At 41.5% G+C, this 18,080-nt stretch overlaps 1 protein-coding gene and 1 pseudogene across 2 annotated transcripts; both read left to right on the top strand.

The window, feature by feature from the left end:
- Nucleotides 1-2,531: 2,531 nt before the first annotated feature.
- cabp1a (calcium binding protein 1a) lies at nucleotides 2,532-11,782 on the top strand. Of its 2 annotated transcripts, XM_075469095.1 has the most exons (8): nucleotides 2,532-3,483; nucleotides 7,760-7,945; nucleotides 9,606-9,636; nucleotides 9,772-9,915; nucleotides 10,025-10,134; nucleotides 10,253-10,327; nucleotides 10,436-10,508; nucleotides 10,599-11,782. In XM_075469095.1, the coding sequence occupies exons 1-8, from the start codon at nucleotides 2,749-2,751 to the stop codon at nucleotides 10,622-10,624; spliced, it is 1,380 nt and encodes a 459-aa protein (XP_075325210.1). In that variant the 5' UTR covers nucleotides 2,532-2,748; the 3' UTR covers nucleotides 10,625-11,782. The 2 variants fall into 2 exon arrangements, with proteins under 2 accessions (XP_075325210.1, XP_075325211.1); XM_075469096.1 differs by lacking the exon at nucleotides 7,760-7,945 and having other exon boundaries at nucleotides 2,535-3,483.
- Nucleotides 11,783-15,776: 3,994 nt separating this feature from the next.
- On the top strand, nucleotides 15,777-16,514 carry LOC142382969 (tubulin alpha-1B chain-like; annotated as a pseudogene).
- Nucleotides 16,515-18,080: the final 1,566 nt, after the last annotated feature.

Raw genomic sequence — 18,080 nt, 5'->3', positions numbered from 1 at the left:
TCTTTCAATTCTAAAAATTTAAAAATCAGGACATCACTTTTTAAAAATGAAAATCTGATTCTTACCAGGTAAGACTCAGATCTGACCTCAGATGATCAATAAAAGATTACTTATTACACTGTGTCATTCTTTATTTAATAAATGCAGAAGCAGTGTGGGAAAAACTAAGTACACCCAATGATTAAATACCTTATAGAACCACCTTTATCAGCAAAAACTTAAGGCTATCATTTTCTATATGATGTTTTCACACTCTCACATCCCTTTGGAGAATTTTTTGTCCACTCTTCTTAACCAGAAAAGCTTCAGTTAATTGAGGTTTACATGAATTTATTTCTGCACACTTCTCTCTGGGTCCTGCCACAGTATTTCATTCAGGTTGAGGTCTTGACTTTGGGTAGTAACATCGTGACTCTTTTCTTTTTGAGACGTTCAGTTGTAGATTTGGAGCTGAACCTTGAATTATTGTCAAGTTGTATGAACCAGTTTTGGACCAAATCGTCAGTCCTCCACAACCACAACTTGGCAGTTTGTATCGGGTGTTTGTGCTGATATGCTGTGTTTGGTTTTTCACCTAATGAGATGCATTACGACCAAACATAGTCACTTCGGTCTCATTTATCCAAAGGACATTGTTCCAGAAGTCTTGTGGTGTGTGCATATACAACTTCACAAACCTAAACTTTGCTGCCATGTTCTATTTCGAGAGAAGAGGCTTTCTCCTTCAACGCTTTCAAACCCGCCATACTAGTTAAGTCTTTGTCTGCTTATATTGTCATGAACTTTAACATTTAACATGTTAACTCTGGACTGTAGAGTCTGAGATGAAGCTCTTGGGTTTTCTGCATTTTATTTTGTTTGTTTTGTTTTTTCCTGTCTGCATATATATCAATGGTTGGTGCCAAGGTCTGGCAAGAAACAATTTTTCTTATATATACAATTTAATCTTGCAATTTTTCTTGTGCATAGGTGCAAGTGATGGTGAGTGTGTCCTTTACCAGCTCTCTTTGACCATCTAATCTAACAAGCTTTATTGATTAAAAAAAAACCTTGATTTAGTCGGAGAGGACTAGAATCACCAACAGTGGAACACAAAAGGACAGGAGAGATAAAGACAATAGACAGAAGACAGACAATGACGTGTGTGTGTGTGTGTGTGTGTGTGTGTGTGTGTGTGTGTGTGTGTGTGTGTGTGTGTGTGTGTGTGTGTAAGGTGTACTGTGGTGCATATAGATGAATGTGTGGAAGTTTGTGTTGTGGTCTGTAAGTAACCCCCGTATCCACCAGAAATAAAGCCATCCAGCAGTCAGACATAAAGCAGTGATGTTGACCTTCAACACTTACTCAGCGACCAGTGACCAGTGACCATAGTGACAGGATGGATTACAGCTGGTGCTGGTGTGCTGGGCCAGTGCAGCTCCACCAGTGCTCTGGACAGTCCCAGCAGGACCCGTGATGCCCAGCTAGACCCAAGGAAAGGTAACAGCCAGGACATCCTGAGTAAAACAGCGGATATGGTACGGAGGGTAGGTGGAGGGTGACCCCACCACCACCACCACCACACACACACACACACACACACCCGCATCGCGACCCCGCCGAGGGCAAGGCGTAAGATGGACAAAGGGGGCTCGCCCAACCCACAGGGAGGAGCCAGGAGCGGCAAGACACAGGCCCCCCAGCCCGATACAGTTGGTAAACATCCGGGCGGGGCTTGGTGGAAAAGCACCAGTGGGTGGGAGCGACCCAGGCAAAACCCGCAGCATCATCCTCACCCCAGCAGGCCACCCCCCGTGACATCACTGCACCAGCCCCATGGGACGCCCCCCCCACCGCGGTCCCACACACACGACAGGGCAATACAGAGGGGGAGGGCGAGGTGATGGAAATCATGAGGAAATCGCGAGGTTCTGCAGTTTTTGAGTCTGACCTTGGGTTTAACTTGCTGGGGCGACCTCTGCCAGGGAGATTGGCAGCTGTGTTTTCCACTTGAGAATAATATTTCTCACTGTAGAAAGAAGGACTCCAAATTATTTGGAAATGGCATTGTGCCCATCCCAGATTCATAGGCAGAAACATTAGCTTCTCTATGATCCTTACTGATTATCAGTTAATCAGCACCTGGCTGCTACATACCATCTTAACAAAACAGTAAGGGTGTAGTTACTTTCCACACATTGCTTCTGCTTCTTATCTTAGTTTTTGTTAAATAAGTAGGCCTAATGACACGACACAATATGTCACGTGTTGTTTATCTTAGGTTCTATTTTCTTAACTTGAAGACGATAAGAACCCTGTGATTCCCCCTTCCCCCCCCCCCCCCCCCTGGTGCAATAGGAACCTGATAAATGAATACAAGGACATCCAAGTTTTTTTTCAAATTGCTGTAGGCTAGTTATTAATATACTTTATTAACCACATCGTAATTTAATATGAGTCCGCTCTTCCACTTGGGGAGTACAATTTTATCTACATGCTCATAGAAAGTTTGCAAATTGCCGAGCTTTCTTATAACGGTCCACAGCCACGTCAGCCACGGAAAACATTAATGAACAGGTGACGCGCTCTGCAGCAGCGTATGTACTCCCTCTGTTCAGCTGTCTGAGCGCGCTGCCGCACAGCCATCAGGTGGTGAAATGTAGCTCAACTCGAAGCGGACAGGCTTCACTGAACAGCATGTTTCGACAGTGGAGAGAAGAAAATGATGTCGATTAACAACCCACGGAGGCAGACATCAGATCCGCCGCAATGAGCGCATCCTTTACCAAATCTGATTCCACAACCTCCCTCCTGAAATCATCTTCAGCTACGAGGAGACCGACACAGCTCCCTGAGCCCAGAACCGAAAGCCGAAGAGGTCAGCACCACCATCAGCATCAGCACCAGCATCACCACCGTCCCGCCGGACTCCAGGGCAGCAGCAAAACAGACGAGTCCTTCTGGTCGGCTGAAGGCGATGTAAGCGCCCGGAGACCCCTGTGCCATCCCTCCCTGGTCGGCAGCCCACACAGTAGTAATAATGCAGCCACGCGGGGTAAGTGCAAGTCACATGCCCCACACAGCCAAGTGCCCGTTCCTCAGGAGCCCAACGGCGAAGCAGGCCGGGGTGTGAGGGAGCGCTCCAGGACATCCAAAGCCACACACCGTCATCACCACCGCAGGAAGCAAAACCAGGAGGACCGTCCGCCGGCAGCAGGACATGAACCTGAGCATTCCCGGCGGTGTCACACGCTCCCCCGTCCTGTCCCCAGGGTACCCTCTCTGTCGGATAGCAACGATGACAGGACCCCCCTTTGTGAGCCGAGTGACCATAAGGGGGGCAGGTTGACCAATGGCGGTGGTCACATCAGCAGTCCTTCCCCGTCCTCATGCTCCCTTGTCCCACCATCCAGCAGGTCATCCCGTAGATCACGGAGGTCCAGTGCTGCTTCCTCAACATCTGATATCAATCTACGGACCATCCTCAATTCTCTCTTTGGTCAGGTAAGGCTCTGGAATGTTTAGGAAGAATGAAATTAAAACAGTTTAGTCTCAGATAAACTCCACGATTGATGTTTACTTGAGATTTTAGTGTGTTAAGTGTGCAAATGTTGCTGGAAATGCCCCTACAAACGGTGACAATGATGCCCCAAATCCTAATTTAGATTATTTAAAGCTTAATTACAGAAGCCACTGTAGTGAAGGGTTTGTTCTAAGGGCAAAGTGATCTGTGTTCAGCAGCCACGATCCACCCGAAAGCATTGTTATTATTCATTTCAACAAGACTTTTCTGCTGAAGTTTGGCTTCTCAATATTAAAACAGAAGTGGACGCAGATATGAAGTGTTTAACTGTGGCCTCTTCCTTCACTGACATCCAGTCTGCAATCAATACACCCTGATGCTCTGTGATGCTGTCTGCAAACACTGTCATTACTGGATAGACTGGAGAGGGAAAGCAGCTTCTACGCATTCTTTCTTATGTAATTTGTAAATACAGAGCTACCTCCTACAGGTTTTCTCAATCAGGCAGATCTTTCTGATTGAAGTGGATGTGCTGGGGCAACTAAAATGTTCCAGTACTGCAGAGGTGGACATCTCTGATGTGCTAATACCTCTCTGGTTAAAGGGAAAGCTTGTGAGCTATATTCATGTTTCTGCATCATTCAGTCAGGTCCGCTGCAGTGATTGTGTTTGAAGGTAATCACCCTGATGTTCCTGCCGAAGATGGAAGCTCTATTTTGGGCTACTGATCAAAAGGAAGCCGCTTTTTATGCCTGTATTCTTATCAGTGCTGCCATTTTGCATAATTTTAGCACTGTGAAAGCGACCAGCTTTGTTTCTGCATTAAAAATTCTCACTGTGCTCCAGCTTGCTGCTTCAGCCACTGGTGATGTGTTGTTTATTGGGCTCATTCCACAGAGGTCACTGTTTATTTGCTACCATGTAAGGTGTTTGGATTTTATCAGGAAGTGATTTACATACATTGCTAGAAGAAGAAGCTCTTGGTATGGAATGACCGAGTTCTTCTGATTCCAAAAGAAGCATCTTCCAGTTCATATAGAATAAAGGCCATCACTACAAACAGCCAGTGAGCAGTTTTTGTGAAAACATTAGTGAACTCAGAATATTCTTCGTTGCGAGACCTACTGATGATGGCGAGAAGTTCAGTGACAGGTGGAAAGTACGGTTTGAGAGCCACACACAAACACCAGTTTGTGTGAACATCTAAGGAAAACCCTGCTGTGGCTGCAGGTGGTGTTTTGACAGGCCAGTATGCATGCAATGAATATGAACAGTTGGTCATCAGGTAAATCATCACCAATATTCTGTGCATATGGGCACACACATAGATATTGAATATCAGTGCAATAGACAGTATCTGTATTGCTGCTTCTTCTGGGTTTCTCTGTGGTGCCATGTGGCTGGTGTGTTGTAGGTCAGAGTAACCTTGTCATGCAGAGAGCAAATTATAATGTGATGTGAAAGGGCTGTGGTATGCAAAAAAAAAGGCACAAAAATAAAATATTACCATGAAAATGGTAATATTAAAATGCAGATTAAAATTAAATCTCAAGGTTACAAAATCACAAATGATGTTCTTGCACTTGAAGAGTGCAGATGAGGAGGATGACAAGAAATAGAAATAGGTCATTACAGAATGTTCTTTTAAACCAGGTTTTTGTAGCCCAGAAAGAGCAAACACCTCACAGTATATGTGCAAGCCAGATGATAACAGGTGCACATTTCTTATTGATACTAGATCGTATTTGCCCAAGGAAAGCTGGAGGCTGTCTTCCAGTTTAGCTTGTTGACTCTCATATTTGCTGCCTGTGAATTTGTGCTGAAGTGTCAGATCTGTTTACAGAATAAACCAACAGTTTGGCTGGTGTGACAGCTGCGTAAAATATCTTCCAGACATCTGTTTTCCTTTAATAGGCATTAATCTGTTTCCTTCCTTGGTCTGCATCCCTCCCTCGTTTGCTTTTCTCACTTTCCCCCTTATCTCCTCCTCTCCCCATCTCACTCCTACCCTCTCTTTGGCGCTCTTAGTGTTGCTCCATTCACTTGTCCCACACAGTATAGTACAGTACAGTGTAGTACACTGTTTATTATTCTGCTGTAGTTATAATTTAGCACCCGGGCTTCATGGGTCTTGCTGAAAGTAGAGTTTGCATTCGTCTCAAAACTCAAGCTCCAGACCTAACGGTGAAAAAGTCCTCATGGTCCTATTTAATGCCTTTTTTCTCCTTTGGAATGGGAAACTGCTTAGACTGGCCTCTGAGAGCGGTAAGACTATTCTCCGTGTGTTGCACTGTAACACCCTGTCTTTCTCAGATTGTTTGATCCATGTATTGGCGCATTTAAAACTGATAGCGATAAATGAAACTGGACACAGAAGTTTTGTAAATATTTATACATAGTTTTCTGCAGTTGCTGTTGCAGTCGTTGATTGAACTACATCAGTTTTAAAATATTTTGTCATATATTTTTTCAAATCTATACACAGAAAGGTCAAATCAGCACATATTATTGTTAAACTAGATTTATTTTAGGCTTCAACAATGGAATGGTTCTGAGATTAATCGTTACATTGTTTAATGTTGGCTTTTTCTGTAACTGCACCACTGTTGAATTCAATCAAGCTCGTCTTGGATTAATGGTCCTAAATTTTGGCAAACCTTTTCTGTGTAGCAGAAATGATTGGCTAATGAGTACTTAATGTCCCTTGGAAAGAAATGTATCTTTATGTTCTAGTTGCATAATGTATTCTGCAATACTTTTTTGTAACCTGTTCCCTGGTGCTTTAGCTTCTCTTTTTTCTGCCTCTGAGTATGTTTACTCCTCCTGCAACAGTGTATAGGTGTGAGGTGCCAGTTTGTACAAGTGGCAAGTAAACTGTTATGAGTAATGAGTGGAAAGTTGGCAACCTGTTATGTTATACATGTATTAAGGCCACCTTTCTGCCATGTTTTACATACACACTTCTATAACATGCACATGTATTAAGTAGCTGTTACTGTACTAGTATCTGGTGAAAAAATGTGTCTCAGAATCTATTGGGATGCTGTCATGAGAAAAAGAATGTCCACCCTCTTTGAATTCTGAAGTTTTATGTATCAGGCCACAGGAAAAATCATCAGTTCCTTTCCAGGTCTTAAAATGAGGGAAATTCATTCTCAGATAAAGTGCAACCCATGAGATATTACACTGTGTCATTATTTATTCAACAAAAACTAACCTTAAGCTGCAGTAACTTGAAATAATAATTTTGTGTATGACATTGTCAATATCTCACATGGTTGTGAAAAAAAATCATGGCCCACTTGTCTACAATGGTGCTTCATTTCATTAGGGTTTGTAGTTTGTTTATGCACAGCTCTCTTAAGGTCCCTTCACAGCATTTCAGTCAAGTCGAGGTCTTTTAACTTTCTTATTCAGCCTCTATGTGTTGTACAAATTTGCTGCTGTGCTTGAGATCATTGTCCTGTGTCATGAACCAGTTTCGACCAACTGTTGGATGGTTGGCCTCACATTTGACTCTATAATACTTGGGTATATGGTAGAAATCATGGTGGACTCAATGACTGAAAGGACACAGCACAAATAATCAAGCCCAAATTATCATCTACAATCAATTTATACTCGCCAATTAATCCAACACGCATATTTTTGGACTCCCCACACAGAAAGGCCCCAGTCGAGACTCGAACAGAGAACTTTCTTACTGTGAGGCGACAGTTAACCACAACATCACTGCACAGCCCTATAATGCTCAGTCTTTTTCCAATTAAACTGTCATCAACTTGTATTTTCCACATGCACGCTGAGGCCTGTAGCTCTTGGTTTTTTGCAGCTTCTGTGAGCATTACACACTTTGACCTTGGAGTGAACTTGGTGAGACATTCCCTCCAGAAACGACTGACAATTATCCTGAATGTTTTCCACTTATAAATAATCCTTCTCACTGTGGAACGATGGCCTCTAAATAGTTTGAACATGGCTCTTGAACATGTATTGCTGGTCGTCTCAGGCTTGATTTGCCCTTTTTTTTACCTGATAAGTTAGATTTTTTTCTTTTTATTAATATTAGATCCTAATAACTAAAAACTTAAAAGTGAAAGAGGGTGTACTTTGTTTTCCACATGGCTGCATATTGCCCTTTTTTTCTAAAAGAATAAAGTAAGTCTGCATTGACTTTCTTTTCTTATATAAACTTACAAACCTCGACCCAACTTATCTTAATTCCATTCTGCTCTGTTTCTGCACACTTATGTTAAGATGCTCCAGGATGTTGAGAGGAGACTCAGACTGGTCCTATCATGTGAGGAGATTGGCCACACAGGGTATCTTGGGCCTTATCAGGACTCCATTGTTTCCATGACACAAAACTGCGTTCTCGTGAGCAACTTATTGGGACAAACCTGTGTCTTCCTGAGTAATGGCATGGCAAAGTGCAGGCAGACTGTACGTAAGTCTGGACAAACACGCTTTTTTCTGCTATATTCATTTGAGTAAAAACATGATTTCTATTATTACCAAACAAGGAGGGGAAATAACTCGGTATCCTTTAAGTTATGAGAAAAGAACACGCTGGTGTGGGAACTGACTGAGCTGGAAGTTGACAAATAATAGATACAGTGTGACTTCAACAATAATCCTAACATTTGTCACATAAGAGCAGAGCTTAAACCGTTTAAGGGTTAAACAAATCCACTTTACGGTTGTTCCTCTTGTTGCTTCTCAGAAACACAAGTCTGTATTATATACAGAGATTTTTCGGAACATTACATGTCTGACAGATAAATATGATTAGCTGGGATCTACAAATTGTTTTGGAGCTGCAGTGGGAGGTGCTCATCTGCCATTTGGAACTCGGGGTTTCATCAGTTTGACCATTTTAAACCCAGTTTTCCCAGGATAGATCAGACATGGAACGGCCGGCCAATTGGACAACCTGCTCTGTTTCCTGAGATGTGGCTGGAACCTGAAATCAAATTTTGTATAGTCTAAAAAGAGGGGCAAACAATGAGCGTAAATTAGACACGTAAAGAAAAGAGAAAAATATGTATCCATTTGTGAGTTAGAAAGGTGTTTTTTGTTGGCCTCAGAAAGAGCCAGCCTTGCTCTCTTTGTGGATGCTAAAGCCAACTGGCTGCAGGCTGTAGCTTTGTATTGAACACACAAATATGAGAGTGGCATTAAAAACTTATTCTAAGCCATGACAACTTTGGACAAAGTGATAAGTATTTTTTTCAAAATGTAAAGCTATCTATGTACAAAATACTTTCATGTTACTGCCCAGTCAGCACTATAAATAGCTGATATTAGTCCTTGTTTACACTCTGGACTTACCTATCATAGTGATGATTTGCATGAAAGGAGTAAACAGCTTTAAGATGTTATAATGTGATGTGCAGAGAAAATTTATTTATTTGGTTAACCTTCCAGGAAAAAATAACCTAGAGACTTAAGAGGCCTAAAATCGTCTGTTAGAGTAACTAGTGATGAACAGACAGAGGAAGGACTGATGGTACTGTGTGTGCATTGGTGTTGGCTGTCCACGTTCTTTTGGGCTCATGTGACTCCAGTGTTTTCTGTGTCAGAGGTTCTGGTCAGATTGTTCCTCGAGCCTGACGTCAACACTCTGTGTTGTGTTTAGACGTCTCACTACTCCTGCTGTTAACCCCTGAGGGCTCTGGGATATGTCTGCCTCTCTCTCTGCCCTTTAAAGGTTCTGTTCATTGTAAGCAAGCGCTCAAAAAAAAAAAAAATTAGAAACAGTCACATTCTTCTGTGAACTCCGGAGTTACAATTACTGGTACTGCAAGATAGGGATCAGGCTATTTTTCTCATCATGATATGAGACAGGTTCAGTCTGCTTTTTAGATCTTTAACTGTTACCATCCTTAAGTTGAATTACGCAAGAAGGCTGAGAATTGTTATGGAGAGGATCACTGATTTAGATTTGGGCATCATTCGAGTCACAGTATGTTCAGCGGTATGTTTACATGTAACTCTTAGGCAGAAAAGCTTGTTATACAGACATAATATGGTTGTTTTTTTAAATCTGTGAACTGATTTTTTTTTTTTTACTCATCAATAATGACATGTTATTTTTTAACAGGACAGAGAACTGCGGCCAGAAGAAATGGATGGTAAGATTTATTTCTGTTGATGAAATACAAAATGTATTTTAAAAAACACTAAGCATCAAAAGTGTAGACAAGCTGTGAGTACAAATGAAGTCTTCAAGTTCAGTTACTAATAAGATGCCCTTGCTGTTATAACAGAGTTGCGAGATGCTTTTAAGGAGTTTGACAAAGACAAGGATGGTTTCATCAGCTGTAAGGATCTAGGTAATTGTATGAGGACCATGGGATACATGCCCACGGAGATGGAGCTGATAGAACTGAGTCAACAAATAAACATGAACTGTAAGCACATATCCATCTTACACATTTATAAGTTATATAACTGAAACACATATAAATGTGTTCTTGGGGTGTTTTGAGGTTTTAACAGTCTAAATATGTTTTCCTTAAGTGGGAGGCCATGTTGATTTTGAGGACTTTGTGGAGCTAATGGGCCCAAAGCTCCTCGCTGAAACTGCAGACATGATTGGAATAAAGGAGTTAAAGGATGCATTTAGGGAGGTAAGTGCCTGGATTGATATATAGACAATGGATTTCATTTATTTATTCTTCCGTTGTATAAGGTTTGCTTTCCACTGTTTTGGTTTTGTTTTAATGTTGCTCCAATGTTTGCTCTCAGTTTGACACAAATGGAGATGGTGCCATTAGCACAACGGAGCTCCGAGACGCGATGAGGAAGTTGTTGGGCCAACAAGTAAGAGTTGGACCAGAGAAAGAAAATTTAGAGCTTCTAATCTAATCTTGCTTGAACAACCACTGTGTAGGGTTTCTCTCATCGTCTGCCTACCTTTTATCTTTTCAGGTTGGTCTAAAAGAAGTAGAAGATATCCTAAGAGAAGTGGACTTGAATGGTGATGGACTTGTTGACTTTGAAGGTAAAACAACGTTCACAAACTAATTATTTAAGCTATGCTATGTGCTATGACGCAGCTGTTGCATTTTGTCCTCCCTCTATCTCTTTTCAGAGTTTGTAAGAATGATGTCTCGCTGAGATCATGAAAATTATCCATGCTGAATGTGAAGCTATGTCCTTCTTCACACAAGACCACATACAACCAAGGACATGCCAAGATCTTCTGAGCCATCTAAATCTAAATGACACTGGAATTAGACCTCCTCGAATGTTATGGAGCTAGGAATCACCTCACACTTTCAATCAATAAGTGTTCTTCCTGAAAAGTCTCTAGTTTTAATGAGGCCAAATTTGCTGTAGCATTGCTCAAGATTGTTTCATTCATGTTATTCTTCTTTCTTTTCTTTTTTTTGCACTTTAAATCTCACTTAATAACTTCCTGTGTGAATAGATTGTTGGTGTTGTCTCATTTTCTAAGTGGTGTTCAAGTGTCTTGCAAGATGTCGCTTTAGATGTTCAACAACATCAGAATGAGAGACATAATGTTGGAAATGTAAAAGATCAGCACTGTTGAATGTTTCTCTATATACTCACACCCTATGTGTTGTGTTAAAAATTGTATCTGGAAGTACCTTTGTGTTACAATGGTGCTTCTCCAAGAAATTCAAGTGGCAATATCAAACCTGTAATGTAACTCTGTGACCATCTGTAATGGTACCAGTCCAGTCTGATGAAAAAGCATCACTGTCTGACATGCAACAAGGAAGATCTTAATGACAAATAGGTCCTTAAAATGCCTTGAATATTTGTTATTCACTCATCAAAGATTGGGGCAGTAGAAACAAGACCATATAAGATGTGCAGCTCTTTTGAAATTTAAATCCAAAAAGCCAAAGTGCTTACTGACACTGGCAGTCAGTGGTTTGCAGCAATATGGACCATCTCCGAACTTTTTGTCTCCAATGTTCACTGGTATGAATTCCCAAAACTTTGGGAGCTAGTAATGGCTGGATTTGAAACTGTATTTAGCCCTGCATGAGATTAGGCAGTAGGAGTGACAAATGTGAGCTGTATTTACAGGGGATGGGATTATGTTGTACCTGTACTGTATGTCACTGTCATCATGATTCTTGATGTGGTAATGTTTCACGCATCTGTGCTGTCAGAGAAATTTTTATGCATGCCAAAGAGAGACATTTATTAAATTTAGTATGCACATTTGCAATTTTGTCTAACAAAGTAAACAAAATGTTTCGCCAAGTTAACTGTAGGAAAATAAAGGGTGTTTACATTTAAGCTCCTTTCTTTGTTGGGACGTGTGAGTGGAAAATGTGTTTGACAAAAGGATTATGTCAAAATACTAATATGGCTCTGAGTCCTGTCATTACATGCAATAACTCTTTATAGGGTACCCATTCAAATATTTTGAAATTCAAAATTTAAACCTTAGATTGTTATTCTAAGATAGGGGTCGGCAACTCTTTCATCCTTATCTCGTGGCTTGGGAAAATAAATTAAAAAGTATGAAATTGAATTGTAATTTAATTGTATTTTATTTGTGTTAGTTATTGTAGTTCTAAATTGAAAGATTATTGTGACCTTGAAATATTAGAATAAACTTATATTTTATTATTTTTCGTCACTCAAAATATGCGTCACACTCGCCCTCCAAAACGCTGTGCATTTATCGAGACTTTCAACCCTAGGTAGGCCAAGTATGGAGAAATGTAAGAAAAGAAAAATATCTGAAGAAAATAGAACATTTAATGATGCCTGGGCAGATTCATTTGCATTTACCTTTGACGCGTGGCTTACCAGTATGCCTAATTTGTGGTGAGAAAGAGATCTTCAACTTGTCATGTTTTTTTTGTTTTTTTTTAAAGGGGAACTCCGGGGCATTTGAAGCGCATTTCCATTGCTAGAGGTTGTCAAATACTGATAGCAGGACACAGACAGGTGCAAATCTGCGCTCCCTGTGTGGAGATCGCGCTGTTCGCGCAGCCTGTCATGCGAGGCTAATACGTGGTGACTAAGGGGCAAGCGCTAACCCTTCCACGTAAAACAACAACTTGCACACTGCAGAAACATCACACCACTTTATAAACCATCCGACAATAAAGTCACAAGCCTTACCATCAAAACCATATGCATGGTTCTCACATTACTGGCATGGGGACGTTACAAAACAACTTTATAAACAGCATGTCCCTCACCGGTTAGTTGTACGCTCGCGCATGTGAAAGCCCAAAAGAGTCAATGGACGATAATCACATATACAAAGCAATTATCTTCTCTAGAAAAACTGCATTCAAGTATTTAAAACATTACAACAATATTACTGGGCATGTATTGTTGTAATGTTTTAAATACTTGAACGCAGTTTTTTTAGAGAAGATTAATTGTTTTGTATATGGGATTATCGTCCATTGACTCTTTTGGGCTTTCACATGCGCGAGCGTACAACTAACCGGTGAGTTACATGCTGTTTATAAAGTTGTTTTGTAACGTCCCCATGCCAGTAATGTGAGAACCATGCATATGGTTTTGATGGTAAGGCTTGTGACTTTATTGTCAGATGGTTTATAAAGTGGTGTGACGTTTCTGCAGTGTGCAAGTTGTTTTTTTACGTGGAAGGGTTAGCGCTTGCCCCTAGCCACCACGTATTAGCCTCGCATGACAGGCTGAGCGAACAGCGCTATCTCCACACAGGGAGCGCAGATTTGCACCTGTCTGTGTCCTACTATCAGTATTTGACAACCTCTAGCAATGGAAATGCGCTTCAAATGCCCCGGAGTTCCCCTTTAAGAATTCAACATGTGTTCATTACATACAAGATTTCCTTTTTTTTCTGTAGCACTGCATGGATTTCGTAAGTAACACACTATAGTTGTTGATACAAAGCGTAAAGGTAAAAAAACCAATATCTTCATTTTAGATGTCAAAAAGTATTTTCGGCTCCCCGTGTTTTCTTCTCCGTGGAAACCGCGTCCAAATGGCTCTTTGAGTGTTAAAGGTTGCCGACCCCTATTCTAGGACATAGCAAGAGTCAATTGCAATTGTAACATTTTTCAACATTTTTAATTTTCATGTACAAATTAACGGTACACGAAGTGACCATTTTTGTTTCCTTGCCCTTTAGTGGTAAAAAAAATTTGAGGAAGTGTGCATATAAACAATATAAGAAAATACATGTAGCATAGCTACAAGAACACAGAATAAATAGCATATATATTAAATATTACTAATTATTATTATTATCATTGCTTTTGTTGTTATTATTATTATAATGAATAATATTATAATTAATTAGAAATGTGATATTGCATCGCATTACCCTTGTACTAATATCCATCTTCCACATTCTGGCATTTTAAAAGGAGAAGTGTTTGTTGTGTTCCAAAGAAATTGGATACAACAATAACACCTCATCTATGCTGAGGCATTATAGAACCCTGCATGAAAGCAAGGAGACTAATAACAATGAACAAAGCTCAGATAAGCCAGGTAGCCTAAGTCTCTTTACTATGTTAATTTATGTACTATACTATACTATAGGAGTACTGTGGATGAGGCCTTGGTTGATATGGTGATAGAGGACTCACAGCCCTTAACTATTGTGGAGGATAAAGGGTTCAAAAAGCTGGTTAAAGCTTTGAACCCTAACTATGTTCTCCCCATAAGGCAGGTATGTATATGAGCACATGAAGCATTTCCACCATTTTTCCGATATTTACTAAGAATGTTCGCTGTTTCAGGCTGTGAAAGCTATGGGACAGATACCAGAAGTCCAAGGAGAAGGCCAAAGCCTCTGTGTCTCAAACAACAGCAGTTAGCTTTATAGCGGATATGTGGACTTCAGTAAACACGGACTCATATCTAGCTGTGACCTGACATTTTACAAAAGCAAGCACCTCTTTACAATCTGTTGTTTTAGGGGTGCTGCATTTCCCTCAGTCACATACAGCTGAAAATCTGGCTGGAGTAATAGCAGCACTAATAAGGTATAACTCACAAAGTTACTGGCCCTGTGACTGACGGTGAGGCAAACATGGGTGCTTGTGCCACGACATTTTCATTGTATGTCATTGTATGTAGTCACTTACAGTCGGCCTGTCTGTATCAGGAATCAAACAGTGGCATCGTTTGGACCCCACAGTACAGCAGAGAAGAATCCAAAACGAAACCACGGATGCAGTAAAGGTCAAAACATACCTTGCGGAACCAAATGTCAAGAGATCAGAGGACCCGCTACAATACTGGGAAAAATAAAAAAATGTACACCACAACTTGTATAAGCTTGCTGTGAAGACCCCAGCTTCATCTGAGCCCTGTGAAAGGATATTTTCAAAAGCAGGTGAAATAATCTCAAAATAAGAAACTGCCTGAAGCAACTGTTGAAAAGTTGCTGTTCTTAAATAAAAATTAATAAATGTCTCCCCAAACACAAGTAACACAAGCGCATTTTTGTCTATTAGCATAATGATTAAAGATCACTTCAATCGCCACCTGCTTTACATCTATTGTCCACTTGATGGCGAAGTAGAGATAATTAAGCACCATGACGCTTCTGCCCATGTGTTAACCACTCGGATGGAAAGCTTCAATGCTTCATGAGGCTTCATGTCGTCATCACCAGAGTGATGTAAAAAGATGTGTGACGTAATATGTGCGAGTGCAAATTAAAAACAGTCACTTGCCCTATAAAGGGTTAATATGCTTCCTGACTCACCATTATCAAGAAAAAAATGTTTAGGAATTATTCTGATAGTCTTTCGTTAGATGTCAAAAAGAACTATCTTTATGTGCACTTTTGATTGGTATTCAACATGTATTTCTAATTAACTTTGTGCCACTGTATTGTCCGAAGTGGTTTAGCTACGGACAATACAGGTGGTTTAACACCTACTTTAGTGAGACTGGAGCTGGAAAGCATGTCCCCAGAGCTGTTTTTGTGGATCTCGAACCCACTGTCATAGGTAAGTGTCATTTCATGTGGTCTGAAATCAATTAATTAGGAAGATGCTGTCAACAGCTATGCCCGTGGACACTACACTATTGGAAAATAGATCATTGACCTGGTTCTAGACAGGATCCGGAAACTGGTGGGTAAATGTAATACTCTTCATTTAAAAGATCATTATTAGAACATTAAATGAAATCGCATTCATGTATGTAATGTTTACTGTTTCCTCCTTACTTTCCTCAGTCTGATCAGTGTACTGGCCTTCAGGGATTCCTGGTTTCCCATAGTTTTGGTGGTGGCACTGGCTCTAGTTTCACCTCCCTGCAGATGGAACATTTGTCTGTTGACGACGGCAAGAAATCCAAGCTGCAGTTCTCAATCTACCCTGCTCCACAGATTTCCACTGCAGTGGTGGAGCCCTACAACGGCATCCTGACCACCCACACCACCCTGGAGCACTCTGACTATGCTTTCATGGTGGATAACGAGGCCATCTATAACATATGCCGCAGGAACCTCGATACAGAGCGTCCCACCTACACCAATCTGAACAGGCTGATCAGACAGACTGTGTCCTCCATCACTGCTTCTCTTCGTTTCGATGGTGCCCTCAATGTTGATCTGACAGTTACAGACGAACCTGGTGCCTTATCCTCATATACACTTCCCTCTGGCCACTTACGCCCCTGTCATTTCTGCTGAGAAGGCTTACCATGAGCAGCTCACTGTGGCCGAGGTAACAAATGCCTGCTTTGTGCCTGCCAATCAGTTGGTGAAATGTGACCCTCGCCATGGCAACTACATGGCTTGCTGCCTTCTGTACCGTGGTGATGTGATGCCCAAAGATGTCAATGCTGTCATTGCCACTATCATTGCTTCAAGGTTGGTATCAACTATCTGATGTATGCCAAGCGCGCCTTAGTTCAATGGAATGTGGGTGAGGGCATGGAGTAGGGAGAGTTCTCTGAGGCCAGGGAGGACATGGCTGCTCTGGAGAAGGATTATGAAGGGGTTAGCCTGGATTCTGCTGAAGGGGAAGGGGAGGAAGAAGGAGAAGACTATTAGGTTGGTCATGAAGGTACTTAAAGGGAGTTCGCCTCTTTTGACATGAAGCTGTATGACATCCCATATTAGTAATATCATTTATGAACATTGACTTACCCCATGCTGCGTCCTGTGAGCCGAATTCCAGCTGAGTTTTGGGGTCCACGAAGCTAGTCCGGCTAGTTGGCTGGGGGCACAAAAATAAAGCGTTTTGCTTCTCAAAAAAATATCCGTTCAAAAGAGTATTACATTTGCATCACAAAATCGTTGTCCAGGAAAAAGTCAGACCTCACTTCGCTTGGCGCTATTTTTGCTTCCCTTGATATCAATGCATCCAATGTAAAACTGTGCAGACCGAAGAGCAGACCGAGCACTCCCCTGCTTCCGAGCACTAAACACCGTAACAGGTGCAGCTATCGCTAGGTGGCTAGGGAGTGCTCGGTCTGTCAACAAGGGTTGACTGTGATTGACTTCTTATGAAAGACTTTCCCTGTCTTCTTGGAGATGATCAAGATGCCAAAAAAAACAACAACACAGCAGTTTGACATTAAAGTTTGAATAGAAATAAAAGACATCTTAAAAAAGGTCATACATTAAGGATTTGAGATGCACTTGCTGAAAAAGAATAAATACAGAATGCACCTATGCATTGAATTCAAGTGTACAGGCCAAGATCATCCATCCATCCATCCATCCATCCATTCATCCATTATCTTCCCCTTGTCCGGGGGTCGGGTCGCAGGGGGAGCAGCTTGAGCAGAGAGACCCAGACTAGAGTATGGCAACCCGACCGAAGCCCGACGGGCCGGGCCGGACTCGGACAAAAAATTAGAATGTCTTGTCGGACTCGGGTCGGGCTCGAAAGCAAGCAGACATCGTGAAAATTATAAACAGCCAGAGGACAGGTTTCAGTTCATTGCAAACGTCAGTTTTTGTGATAAACATAAATAATTGAATATGCATAAATGAAAATGTTGGTAGGCTATTCGTGCCTCATGCCGTGCAGCATGGATCTGTGTGCATCTGTGGTCTGTGCATGATCGGTGCGCACGCACGCATATCGAACATTCGAACAACTTTACATTAAAGCTGCAGTCGGCAGGTTTTCAAAATTGCGAGTCTAAAGTCGGAAAATTCGAACTGATACAACTTTCAGGTCCCTCCCCCAACCTGTAACAAGCTCCGAATCGCCCCCCCAAACCCCTCCCCCTCTGTGGACGAGGTTGTGCACATGAGTTCACACCAGTGTGAGCGCACACAAGCTGGGGCAGACTCACGCTCAGCAGCGTGTGCACAGGTAGGATTCCTCCACCCTAACTTGATTGGTTAAAAACAGCCGGGAGCGCTCGGTTTTTGCAAGCATGATTACAGGCTTCAGAGGGAGCTACAGATTTCGTTATTTTTTCTAAACAGCCTATTTAATATTCTACTTCCAGAATCCCATGACAGTTCAAGCTAATATGACTAAAAAAAAGTTGCCGACCGCAGCTTTAAACACGTGCGATCAGTGCAGCCGAGCTCAGTTGGCTGGAAGCGCTATGGAGGACATTAAAAGAAAAATAGCTTCTGGAGAACTGAAAGTCGTGG

The sequence above is a fragment of the Odontesthes bonariensis genome, chromosome 6 (genome assembly GCF_027942865.1).
Source record: "Odontesthes bonariensis isolate fOdoBon6 chromosome 6, fOdoBon6.hap1, whole genome shotgun sequence".
In the NCBI taxonomy this organism is placed as follows: Eukaryota; Metazoa; Chordata; class Actinopteri; order Atheriniformes; family Atherinopsidae; genus Odontesthes; species Odontesthes bonariensis.
Note: the sequence above shows the minus strand (reverse complement) of the source record. Positions and strands in the feature narration are given on the sequence as shown.

Excerpts from the sequence above, each read along its gene's own strand:
- cabp1a (XM_075469095.1), top strand. The coding sequence starts at position 2,749 with ATGAGCGCATCCTTTACCAAATCTGATTCCACAACCTCCCTCCTGAAA. Across the intron at positions 7,946-9,605 it reads TGGCAAAGTGCAGGCAGACT|GACAGAGAACTGCGGCCAGA; the intron begins GTACGTAAGTCT and ends ATTTTTTAACAG. Across the intron at positions 10,328-10,435 it reads GGAAGTTGTTGGGCCAACAA|GTTGGTCTAAAAGAAGTAGA; the intron begins GTAAGAGTTGGA and ends TTATCTTTTCAG.